Genomic DNA, 12,686 nt, shown 5'->3' on the forward strand with positions numbered 1-12,686 from the left:
GAGACTCCATCTCAAAAAAAAAAAAAAAAAAAAAAAAAAAAACCCCCTTTCCCCCCCGCCCGGGGGAAAAGGGGGGACCCCATTCCAAAAAAAAAAAAAAAAAAAAAAAAAAAGTTTTAGAGCAGGAATGAAAGTAAAGTACACTTGGAAGATGACCAAGCAGGCTACTTGAGAGAGTCAAGTGCGTGGTTTGACCTTTGACCTGGGCTTTTATATGTTGGCATGATTCGGGTGTTATATTACTTCTCTCCTAATTCTTCCCTTGGGGTGGGCTGTCTGCATGCCCAGTGGCCCTCCAGCACTTGGGAAGCGCCGCATGCGCGTGGTGTTTACTGAAGTTGTGTGCATGCTTACTTTAAGCGATTTTTTTCCCTTGGCAGTGGAGCATTCCCAGACGTAGGTCTTACACCAGTTAAATGCCGCCATTTTGCCTCTTAGTGCACATGCTTGAGCCCACTCACCCAACTCCTTAGATCTCATGGGGACGCGGCTGATCATCAGTTTCAGGTGTTTCTGTCTGTTAGGGACCGTGTTTCCTTCGTGCCAGCTGCAACCAATTATTGTTTTAGAGCGAGATAGTTTAACAACCATCTGACCTTCACCTGATGGCTGCCTGACATTCCTGGTTCAGGGGGCGCCCTCTCTTGCCTTGCTCATATCTAATACCTACTCTAGCATCCCTACTATGTACAGATGAGGGCTACACCGAGACATTAAAATTAGTCAAAGAGCTGCCCAAGGGCAAACATGCCCTCCACAAAGACAGGTGGTAAGGGAAGAAGCATTGTGATGATATGTAGCAAATGTTTCATTCAGTGATGGCTGACACGCTCATTCCCAGATAACAGCAATAGGTCAAGGCAAACGTATCTAGAAGTTTTCGAAGATTAAAAGCCTTCACATTTCATGTACTTAGAAACAGCTAAGGGGATAAAAAATTATTCCCTAAGAGATAAATGCCTAAGTACATGTAATTCTGTAAGGTTAAAGAGAGCCCAAAAGAAGAGGTAAAATGCTGGCCGGGCATAGTGGCTCACGCCTGCAATCCCAACAATTTGGGAGGCCAAGGTGGGCAGATCACTTGAGGTCAGGAGTTCGAGACCAGCCTGGCTGACATGGCGAAACCCTGTCTCTACTAAAAATACAAAAATTAGCCAGGCGTGGTGGCATTCACCTATAGTCCTAGCTACTCAGGAGGCTAAGGTAGGAGAATTGCTTAAACCCAGGAGGTGGAGGTTGCAGTGAGCCAAGACTGCACCACTGCACTTCAGCCTGGGTGACAGAGTGAGACCCTGTCTCAACAACAACAACAACAAAGAGGTAAAATGTTATCTTTATTTTTCCCTATTCTCTCATTCCTAACAAAAGAAAAGAAAGTGCATGCTGGGCCGGGCGCGGTGGCTCATGCCTGTAAATGCACTTTGGGAGGCCAAGGCGGGTGGATCACGAGGTCAGGAGATTGAGACCATCCTGGCCAACATGGTGAAACCCCGTCTCTACTGAAAATACAAAAATTAGCTGGGTGTAGTGGCACTTGCCTGTAGTTCCAGCTACTCAGGAGGCTGAGGCAGGAGAATCACTTGAACCCAGGAGGCAGAGGTTACAGTGAGCCGAGATTGTGCCACTGCACTCCAGCCTGGTGACAGAGCGAGACTCCGTCTCAAAAAAAAAAAAAAAAAAAAAGAAAAGAAAGTGCGAGCTTTTCTCTCCTCATGAAGTCAAAGCTTGACAGTAGCTCAGACTCTTAGGGAGCACACACTCAGGATCTTTGCACGTGTGTCTCAGCATTGTCATTTATAAGCTGACTTTTTAGAGTGGTTTTGGTCTTGTGCACATCAGCACATCATTCATATTTTATACAAAATTGTGATGTGATCAGTATTTCCTCCAACTTCATCCTGAGTGCACTGCGTGCATGAGGGTTTGAAATCGTTTTGTAACAAATAATCATAAATTTAGAAGTACATGACGTAAGCTAATTCGGGTTGCCCAGAATTCCACTTAATTTGATTTATTGCAAAACAAGTACGAAAGTTCATGAATTTGACATGGACATTGTTAACATACTTTAAGTATTTCTAGCCTGTTTACCTATTACGCAACAAGTCCAACATTCCTAGAAGTGCCTATTTTATCTTGACTAATTGTTTCCACACACATTAAAAGGACTCAAGTGAATTGTAGAAATCAATTCTAAAAGAATATGCCCTTTGAAATGATTCTCCATCTGGATACAGACTGTAGGTTAAAGTATACAATGGTGGGGAATCTAAGGTGGAAGGTGACCCTAGAGTTTTCAAACTACAGAGTGAAAAAATCTTGCCTAAAGCTAGGATTCAAAAATACCAAGAGATGAAACTCTTCTTATGTATCCTGTTAACTGGGGGTTGATTCATTTCATTTTCCTTTGGCTTGGTTTAAGACCATGTACTATAGGAATGATACAGTGGCCAGTGACTTCGTTGTCTGACATTTTCAACACCCTTTGTTACTTCTGTCTTCACTGGTGAGTCGTGGATTATTTTATCATCTGGATGCTTAGAACTCTGAGCAAGTCATGTTCTAGAACTATGAGACTAAACGATGAAGAACTTCGCACTGGTAATATGAAAGTTCTTAAAGTGTGTGGTTTTAAAGTGTGAAAAACATGGCAGGTAGGATCTCTCAGGTACTCTGAACCATAATACAGTCTTTCTTCTCTTCAAAACGTCTACTTCTAAATGGCATTCATTGTGTTTTCTAGTGTTTTTTCTTTTGTGTATGACACTAGTTAACCTATATTTTTTACCATAAAGCTAGGACTCAAATACTAAGAGGTTTGACTCACCTTAGGTGGAACTTTATATAGTACTTTAACGTAGAAATATTTGGAATCAATTTCTGCTGATAAAGGTATCAAAAGCAAGTGATACTAAAACGAGTAGGTTCAAAGTTGTATACCAAATAGAGAGACCTTGGTAAGAGAGAATGAGGGATTTTCAAATATGGTACAGAAGATAGTCTCTGAAAGGCTAAACCAGCAATGGTTACTAGCCATGCAGGAAGCCAGTGCTATCTAATCTTACAAATTCTGTTTTCCTGCCAAGTGGCATTTAGGAGCAACTGATAATTTATTTCTTGCCACTTGCTGTTACTGGAGATTTATTTGGTTTTTCAACTTAACTCAGCCCTTAACAAGAAAGCAAGTCTTTGTTGACGGCACAATATTATCAGTATGGCAAAGCTAAGACGAGGCTTCTATGTGATACTGGAAAGACCAGCAAGAATGGATTAAGGAGAGTGATTTTCCATATGCTGTCACTGTGACAGGTACTTTTCTCTATAGACACAGAGGCTAAAAGCAGTTTAAAAGTTGCCTTACCTAAACAGTACATAGTTCAAGGAGATAGACCCTGTGTCCATTGCGTTTCTAGTTTTTGTTTCTAACCCATTATATAAAGGAATATCACAGTTTGCTTTTTAGAGAAAAGTTCAAGTAAGAACCATTCTCTGGTCTTGCTAAGTCTCTTAATTGTGACACAACTGTCCTAAGCAACTGTCCTTGCACAAGAATGTCACTCATCTGCTTCATCTGCCAGCTCCTTGGAGATGAGGGGGGTCTGTGTGTCAGCAGGAGGCAGAAGGCCCTGTGGCTCGTCCAGTGGCCTGATTTCCTTTGTTTGGAGGCTTGGTTCTGAGTGAGAGTTCAACAGCCTTTGCCCAGGCGGCTTCTCAAACCCAGGGTGTGGTTTCCTTAGCTCACTCTCTGCTGTTTGGTTGCTCATGGCAACAGGATCCAAATAACTTGGACATGTGTTTGTATAAAAAAAAAAAACCTGGGAATGGAACCCAAAGTGAGAGTTTGGGGCTTTCAGTTAGTAGAAGAGCTGCGGTGAGTACCGGGCAACTGCTCATTTATTTTCTCTCATTCTTTCTCTCTAAATTACACTGGATGTTTGCTAGCACAATAACCATGTTTGTGGATAGTTTTAGAAAATAGTCTCAATTCTCGTGTTTCCTGTGCAAATGAAATAATTGCTATCTATTTACCCGTGTAAATTTCTTTTTCAGGGGGAGAGGAACAAATTAGCATATGTTTAAAGAAGTTGAAAGCTAATAGAAACTCATATTTGGTACCTTTTTGGTGGCAGGATTCTATAGGAAATGCCTTGGCAAAGGGGGCCGCAGAGTGCTTCAGTAATGCTTGGGATTGCAGGCGTGTTGTCTAGGGCCACAGCCGGGGAGGGGACCAGGGAGGGAAAACGGGCTGTTCATACGGAGAGAGTGGAAGGGATTCTTGGAATAATTTTTTCCAGACTCTATTTTAAGATTATAATTTTTAAGACAGCAAATATCCCAAATGGTACTACTGGTTACACTTCTGTGAGCATATTGATTCTCACTTGCTTGACTCAAGCGGGGGTTTGATTTTGGTCACAAAGCCACCCGTGACTATGACAAATAATTCAAGGTTGCCAAACTTGCCTGTGCCAATTGACAGTGCCGTTTATGTAAGTCCTCTCTTGCGCTATATTGCTCTGCCCTCAAAAGTCAGTAAACTGTCTTGGACAAAACTCTTTAGGATCTATTCAGGGATTTAACACTTTTCTGCTAGATTGCAAGTAAATTTAAACACGTTAAACAAATTAACAAGGATTGCTTAGGTGCCTGGTGTGGTACAGAATGAGCTGTCAGTTTCTATTCTGATGAATAGAATTTTATAGATAGGAGGAATGGGAGGCCTCCAGAGAATACTACCCTCCCTAAAAAGTGATGGAGGAAGAGCTGAAAGCGGGCCGAGAGGCTTCTTGATGACCACATGGTGGTCTTAGAGAAGCTGCTGCCTGCAGGCGGGGCTCCTGCTTTTCTGTACCCCTTTGAGCCTCTGCCCCACACTCTTCCTTTGTATAAAACAACTGCTTCTTGCCTGCCCCATCACACCCCCTCCACTCCATTGGGTCACTGCTCAATAGCACAATAGGACTGCTCAGCCATACCTCCCAGCATCCTGTCCCCTATCCGGTGACTCGGCCAACACAGGCTCTGTTCCACTTGCCCGACTCCGTGTCTTTTGTGAATCAGCACAGTTGGTATATCTGAGCAGGGGCTTCTACCATCTCCCCAAGGGAATCACTAGCCATCGGCCTTCTGGCCCCGCGGGGCACTTTTGTTCCCGGAATCACAGTGAAGTATCTGTTGTCTTGGTGCCTGGTCGTCAGCTGGGCTGAAGGGAAAGCTGGGTCCTGGTCCCCAGACCCATGGACTCCAAGGTAGCATTGCGCAGGTGCCTCTGGGAGCCACTGCTCAGGGTGCTGGGGCATTTCCAGTGGTCATTTGTCCTGCCTGCTTGCCCCCACAGGTCCCTCCAGCTATAAGGTGGGCACCATGGCGGAGAAGTTTGACTGCCACTACTGCAGGGACCCCTTGCAGGGGAAGAAGTATGTGCAAAAGGATGGCCACCACTGCTGCCTGAAATGCTTTGACAAGTTCTGTGCCAACACCTGTGTGGAATGCCGCAAGCCCATCGGTGCGGACTCCAAGGTAATGGGCATCCCCACGTGCCAGTGGGAAGGGCTGGGCTTCAGAGTGTCCTTTACCCACAATCATGGCAGCAGCAGCTGGCCGTTAGGATTTCCCAGCATCACTGCAGCCATCTTGAGGCCTCAAGGAAGCCTCCTCCACTCCCCAGGCCACAGTGGCCCAAGCTGTTTAATGTGGGGCTTGACTGGATGGGTGACAAGGCCATTGCCAGCTCTTCTGATTGCATTCTAAATATTTGAAGAATTGTGAGATTTTTATCCTCATCTCAGCGTCCCTCCTGTCACTCATAAGAACAGTCACTGTGGGGCAGTCCCTAGGTGTAAGGGACTGTATCATCTCAGTGGTCAGTCCCAGGGAAATCAGCCTTATGGGAGGGCTCCTGCTGCCACCCCCAGCACCCCTCATGGTGGCCCACCCTGTCTGCTTGGTTTCCAGGAGGTGCACTATAAGAACCGCTTCTGGCACGACACCTGCTTCCGCTGTGCCAAGTGCCTTCACCCCTTGGCCAATGAGACCTTTGTGGCCAAGGACAACAAGATCCTGTGCAACAAGTGCACCACTCGGGAGGACTCCCCCAAGTGCAAGGGGTGCTTCAAGGCCATTGTGGCAGGTACTGCCTCCTTCCCACCCCGGGTTCCCAGGGAGGAGGCCCTGAGGGCAGACGTGATGTGGGCTTGCTTAACACGGTGGGGCTAACGTTGCTCTGAGCTGCTTTGAGATATTAGCATATATATGTACACATATACATACACGTATATATGCGTACACATATATGCTCGCACACACGCACACACTCGGAGACTAAAGAACACTGGCGAGAACAGCCTGTGGCAAGAGAATGAAGTGAACAGTATGTAGCGCTTTCTCATTTGGGCGTAGTAAGTGATGAAAGCATGCTTCTTCCTCAGGGTGTCATTCTGGGCCATGTAGTCCCTGATTTAATGTCTAAGTGCACGCAGGGTATAGAGGTGGGGGAGTGGGGCATTCAGGCACCGGATCCTAAAACAATAATGCTGGGGTCCCCACCCATGACAGAAATCCTGGGTTGGCACAAGCATAAGTAGAACACAGGTAGGTTAGTTGGAGGTGTGAGGCCAGTAACTGCAGGGCCTGCATCCCCTCACCTCTGGAGGGCCTGGGGAGGGGAGCTGAGTGGATGCAGCCCCCTGCAGAGCCTGTCAGTGGGGCTATCCAATTGCTTCCCCCTGCAGGAGATCAAAACGTGGAGTACAAGGGGACCGTCTGGCACAAGGACTGCTTCACCTGTAGTAACTGCAAGCAAGTCATCGGGACTGGAAGCTTCTTCCCTAAAGGGGAGGACTTCTACTGCGTGACTTGCCATGAGACCAAGTTTGCCAAGCATTGCGTGAAGTGCAACAAGGTATGCTTTCAAGGGAGTTCTGCATTGACCGTTGTTTCTAGAAGTGTTTGACAGTTTGCAGAGCACTTCCACACACACTATCCCATTCCATCCTCATGACAGCCCTGTGACGTAGGAATTATTATTCCCGTTTTACAGATGAGGAGATCGTGGATTAGGAAGCAGTGCCGAAGCCAAGTCTTAGGCTGTCGGTATGCATCCTCAGCCCGGTGGTGTGGGTAGCCCGTACGGCATGCTGAGCTGGGCAGCCCTGGCTCCAGAGGCCTGCCTCCACCACTAAGGGGTTGTGTAACCTCACATAGGGGCTCACTTTCTCCGAGCCTTGGTGTCTTCATCTGTAAAGTGGGGATAATAATAGCCCCTGCCTCCCATGGCCGTTGTGGAGATTAAATGAGATATTGTATACCAAAGCGCCCAGCACAGTGCCTGGCACGCAGTAGGCATTCAACAAAATGGTTGTTGAATCTGAATCCGGTGCTACACTCCCTGGTCTAGGCCATCACATCTGGAGGAATCACTTACCAGGATCAGCCCTGGCATGCCGATTGCTTTGTGTGTGTTACCTGCTCTAAGAAGCTGGCTGGGCAGCGTTTCACCGCTGTGGAGGACCAGTATTACTGCGTGGATTGCTACAAGAACTTTGTGGCCAAGAAGTGTGCTGGATGCAAGAACCCCATCACTGGTAGGCTAAAGAGTCCTTGCTAAGTCTGCCAGGCTAGGTTTTGCGCATGGTAACCATCTCTCATTTTCCTGTCGTCGGTTTCATCCACAAAGGCCCCCAGAGTATGCCCTTCTTCCCTGCTATTGTGGTCCCAAAGGCCCCCCAAGAGTTTGGATTCGGCCCCAGGCCAGGTTAGCCTTTGCAATAGAGAACACTTCCTGACTGTTGACTAACAATGCCGAAAGTTCACAAGCCTGAGACCTGCCGGCCAACACCGGCAGGCACTGCCACTTTGCAGGGGGATTCTGCAGGGAGGGGTGGGAGGAGGGTAGAAAGAAGGGGGGTGGGGGAGGTGGGGAAGGGAAAGGGGGAAGGGAGGCCGAAGAGTGATAATCTGGGATTGTAATACCCCATATTTGAAGGCTAGTTCAGAGATGCCTGTTGGCAGGGTTTCTTTTTTTTTGTTTTGTTTTTTGGTTTGCTGTTTATTTGTTTTTGCGATCAGCAAAGCTAATCACTTCATTCCTCATCTCGCGGCCGCGATCCACGTGCCCTGGGCCCTTTCCCTTGCCTCCAATTTTCCCATCTTCCCGGGGAGCCTTGAAATGTACATTTGAGAAGACTTTTGCCATCCTCAGGGAAAAGGACTGTGTCAAGAGTGAGCCACCCAGTCTCTAAAGCTAGGAAGCCCCCAGTGTGCCACGGGAAACGCTTGCCTCTCACCCTGTTTCCCAGCGCCAACCTCCGGGGCAGGCATCCGGGTGGAGAGAGGACTTGTCCCTCGTGGGTGGTGGTTCTTTATAGAAAAAATCGAAGCTTAGCAGCTCCTCGAGGCCCGGTAAGTGCACACCCTACGAACAGCCCAAGTTTGCCTCCTGGTGGCCACTTTGATGTCATGGCCCTGACCTAAATCAAAGAAACTGGTTATGCTGGGAGGTCGGTGCGCGTCACAGGGCAATAGCGCGGTGGCATGGGAACGTGTGGGGTCGTTACATCAGGGAAGCCCTTGGCCGGGCTCCGGCATCTTCTCAGGTCTTTGAGAGCCATAGCAGGGTTGCGGCGGCATGGGGAACAATGGCGGCGTGGGGGACTGCACGATGGAGTGGAGGAGGGGGTCTGGGAGCCAGGCAGACACTGGCTCTTGCGTGCTTGTCAGTCTGTGAGTGGGGCAGGTCGTCATTTTATCTCTTTGAATCGTGGCTTCCTCACCTGTATTCATTCAGCTGTTTTTCTTGTTTTCTTTCTTTTTTTTTTTTTTTTTTCTTTTTTTTCCCCAGGGTTTGGTAAAGGCTCCAGTGTGGTGGCCTATGAAGGACAATCCTGGCACGACTACTGCTTCCACTGCAAAAAATGCTCCGTGAATCTGGCCAACAAGCGCTTTGTTTTCCACCAGGAGCAAGTGTATTGCCCCGACTGTGCCAAAAAGCTGTAAACTGACAGGGGCTCCTGTCCTGTAAAATGGCATTTGAATCTCGTTCTTTGTGTCCTTACTTTCTGCCCTATACCATCAATAGGGGAAGAGTGGTCCTTCCCCTCTTTAAAGTTCTCCTTCTGTCTTTTATCCCATTTTACAGTATTACTCAAATAAGGGCACACAGTGATCATATTAGCATTTAGTAAAAAGCAACCCTGCAGCAAAGTGAATTTCTGTCTGACTGCAATTTAAAATTGAAAACTTAGGTAGATTGACTCTTCTGCATGTTTCTCATAGAGCAGAAAAGTGCTAATCATTTAGCCACTTAGTGATGTAAGCAAGAAGCATAGGAGATAAAGCCCCCACTGAGGTGCCTCTTGTGCCTCAGCTGGGACCCACCGTGTAGACACACGACATGCAAGAGTTGCAGCGGCTGCTCCAACTCACTGCTCACCCTCTTCTGTGAGCAGGAAAAGAACTTACTGACATGCATGGTTTAACTTCCTCATCAGAACTCTGCCCTTCCTTCTGTTCTTTTGTGCTTTCAAATGACTAACACGAATTTCCAGAAAATTAACATTTGAACTTAGCTGTAATTCTAAACTGACCTTTCCCCGTACTAACGTTTGGTTTCCCCGTGTGGCATGTTTTCTGAGCGTTCCTACTTTAAAGCATGGAACATGCAGGTGATTTGGGAAGTGTAGGCAGACCTGAGAAAACGAGCCTGTTTCAGAGGAACATTGTCACAATGAATACTTCTGGAAGCTTAACAAAACTAACCCTGCTGTCCTTTTTATTGTTTTTAATTAACATTTTTAATTGATAGCAAAATAGTTTATGGGTTTGGAAACTTGCATGAAAATATTTTAGCCCCCTCAGATATTCCTGCAGTGTTGAAATTCATCCTACAGAAGTAACCGCAAAACTCTAGAGGGGGAGTTGAGCAGGCGCCAGGCCTGCCATCAACATGGATATGACATTTCACAACAGTGACGAGTTGAATCCCTTGTAAAGTAGTAGTTGTCTGCTCTTTGTCCATGTGTTAATGAGGACTGCAACGTCCCTTCTCTTGTGATTCCTAGGACTTTTCCTCAAGAGGAAATCTGGATTTCCACCTACCGCTTACCTGAAATGCAGGATCACCTACTTACTGTATTCTACATTATTATATGACATAGTATAATGAGACAATATCAAAAGTAAACATGTAATGACAATACATACTAACATTCTTGTAGGAGTGGTTAGAGAAGCTGATGCCTCATTTCTACATTCTGTCATTAGCTATTATCATCTAACGTTTCAGTGTATCCTTACAGAAATAAAGCAGCATATGAATAACCCGCCTCCTGTCTTTTCATTCTGCCTGGTGGACTCGCTATAAGGTGATACTCCTAATCCAGAAACCCAAATGACTTATCTTCCTTCCAGGATATACTCAGTTCAGTGCAGGTGCACGGAACATAGGAATTACAAACAAACCTGTAAAAACCACATTTGATTGACAAATACATAAAAACTGAAACCACTCTGACCTAAAATAGTATTTCCCAGATTTTCACATCCCTGAAAAAGGATGAATTGGTTTGATGTGACCAGGGAATTAGGGGGGGAATCCCCGATGAAGCATGGCACTGAGTAGCCATCTTGGTCCCTGTTTGTTGGGTGCTACCTCGCTATGCCTTCCCCCTTGTGCCCTCTGGAACCCGGGGTCCGGGTTGAACGTGACCATCTCAACTGTGGCTGCCTCCACCTGCCAGCCGAATGACACCCTCGCTCCTTCTTGTGGATGTGGCTCAGTAAGGAGGCTGCCCATTTGGACCCATGCACTTCAGTTAGGGGGAACATGCAGGGATGCTGTGGGCAGAGGCAGGGGTTGGCCCGGCATTGAGCCTCCCCAGTTGCCACTGCTTCTAGACTAGCACCACACACTAGTGTCTTTTCTTCACCTCTTGTGTTCTTGGGTCATCCAACCTGTCTACACCCACGTGGCCCTTACGGCACAGCACAAGAGGCCCCATGCAACAGGTGTCTGCTGCACTCTCCTCCCGGTGGAAGGGGCTTCAGACCATAAGGGCCCCTATAAGCAGAACTGGGTGGGAGGAGGAGGTGTTAGTCTTAACTGGGCCTCATGCTGAGGGTGATAAAAGCAAAGGGCAGAAGCCCTTTGGTGCTAATGTTTGCCTTCTGAGAAGGGAACCACCTGTCAGCAAGAAACTGAGCACTTTTAGGAATCTGGCACATCTGCTTGTGTGTGTTTCCTTGCAGAAATTGACCATGAAAACCTTGAAACCGATGAAGTCTGTCTAGTCTTGTGGGGCCCCAGGGACATAAGGCTGGGTCAGGGGATGGGAAGTGGCTGCCCTCACTGCTCCCAAAGGAGTGGGCTGAGTTCCTGAGGCTACAGCAAGGAAAGGAGCCCCACCGGGAGAGGGGAGAGGAGACAGGCCTGGGATGGAGAGGGGACCCTACCTGCCTTCATGAAGGGCTTTGGCCCCGGCTTATGCTCTCGATCCACTTCGGCTGAGCCCTGGGCCTTCAGCATCCAGACACAGGCTCCCCTGCCTACCCACGTGCTCTTTCCCATTCTGGAACTCTTCTTCACTGTGACAGTTCCTTGCCCTCCAGTCCTCAGTCCACCCTCCTTCTCAGTCCCTTCCCACCGTAACGCCCCTCCCCATCTGCCCTAGATTCTATGGTCTGCATTTCATTCATTTCCCTCCTCACTCCTGTTATCCCTTTGCCCTTCTAAACTGCTTGGCCTGCAAAACCTGAGTGGATGGCTCGAGCTCTGCTGAGGAAAAGCACCCTGGCCTAAAATTCCGTCCCACCACTCTGCCACTTGGCCCAAAGTCCCAAGACCACCTCCACCACCTTCCTCACCCAGGAGACTGAGGTCTATCCGGAGTCAGCTTCTAGCTATTGTTTGCTTCGTGATGCCTGCCTGTCCTTCACACTTCAGCATCTTGTGAAGCACCTACACACATCAGAGCCGACATGCACCATCACTCCCATTTCCCAGATGAGAAAACAGAGAGGTTAAGAAGTTTGCCTAAGGCCACACAGCTAATAAGTGACAAGCCACACCCTAGACACACCTCTAGCATATCACTCATGACACTAAATTGTCGTAAAAATAAGACACATCACAATAAAACCGTCATGCACAGTGCTCAGTACTTAGAAGGCATTTGTTTGTTGAATACGTGATTTTAAGTGACATAAGGCTCAGGAGAAATGAGGGTAAATTTCCACTTAACAGTTTGTCAGCAGAGAAACATTTTCTCCCTCATAATGAATGGGATCAGAATATCAAGAACCTCTCTACTTGTGATTAACAGGGTGGGCTCTGGCACCAGGCTACCAGGGTTCAAATCCTGGCTGCTCTGCCACATTGTAGTCATGAGACCTTGGGCAAGTGAACCTCTCTGAGCTTGATCCTTCACCTGTGAGACCTAAAATTTCTACTTTGCAGAATCCCATGTTGGGGACATAATACAAGTGCTTAGTGAGGGGACTGGCACCCAGTAAACGCCAACAAATATTTCATCCCCAGCACCAAAGACACTGCTCTGGTGTCTGTGACCTACCCTGCAAGCCTCAAGACACTATGTTCACTCCCAAAGCAGTGTGGGGTGTTGGCTTGAGGGACAAACTTGGGTTTGAATATCAGCTCTGCCTCTTTCCAGCTGTGTGACCTGGAACAAATG

The 12,686-nt window shown here is 47.4% G+C and overlaps 1 protein-coding gene across 10 annotated transcripts in view; it reads left to right on the forward strand.

The window, feature by feature from the left end:
- FHL1 (four and a half LIM domains 1) overlaps positions 1–10,319 on the forward strand; it is a 49,609-nt gene extending 39,290 nt beyond the window's left edge. For 3 of the 10 annotated variants that reach the window (XM_011994398.1, XM_011994396.1, XM_011994397.1), the window contains exons 2-7: positions 5,339–5,520; positions 5,956–6,130; positions 6,732–6,901; positions 7,397–7,583; positions 8,201–8,400; positions 8,840–10,317. In XM_011994398.1, coding sequence (XP_011849788.1) covers positions 5,365–5,520; positions 5,956–6,130; positions 6,732–6,901; positions 7,397–7,583; positions 8,201–8,400; positions 8,840–8,923 — 972 coding nt within the window. In that variant the 5' untranslated portion in view covers positions 5,339–5,364 and the 3' untranslated portion in view covers positions 8,924–10,317. Of the gene's footprint in view, positions 1–3,648; positions 3,872–5,338; positions 5,521–5,955; positions 6,131–6,731; positions 6,902–7,396; positions 7,584–8,200; positions 8,401–8,839 lie in introns of those variants that run through there. The other 7 variants (XM_011994402.1, XM_011994399.1, XM_011994400.1 and 4 more) reach the window with 4 other exon arrangements.
- Positions 10,320–12,686: the final 2,367 nt, after the last annotated feature.

The sequence above is a fragment of the Mandrillus leucophaeus genome, unplaced genomic scaffold (genome assembly GCF_000951045.1).
Source record: "Mandrillus leucophaeus isolate KB7577 unplaced genomic scaffold, Mleu.le_1.0 Scaffold456, whole genome shotgun sequence".
Classification (NCBI taxonomy): domain Eukaryota; kingdom Metazoa; phylum Chordata; class Mammalia; order Primates; family Cercopithecidae; genus Mandrillus; species Mandrillus leucophaeus.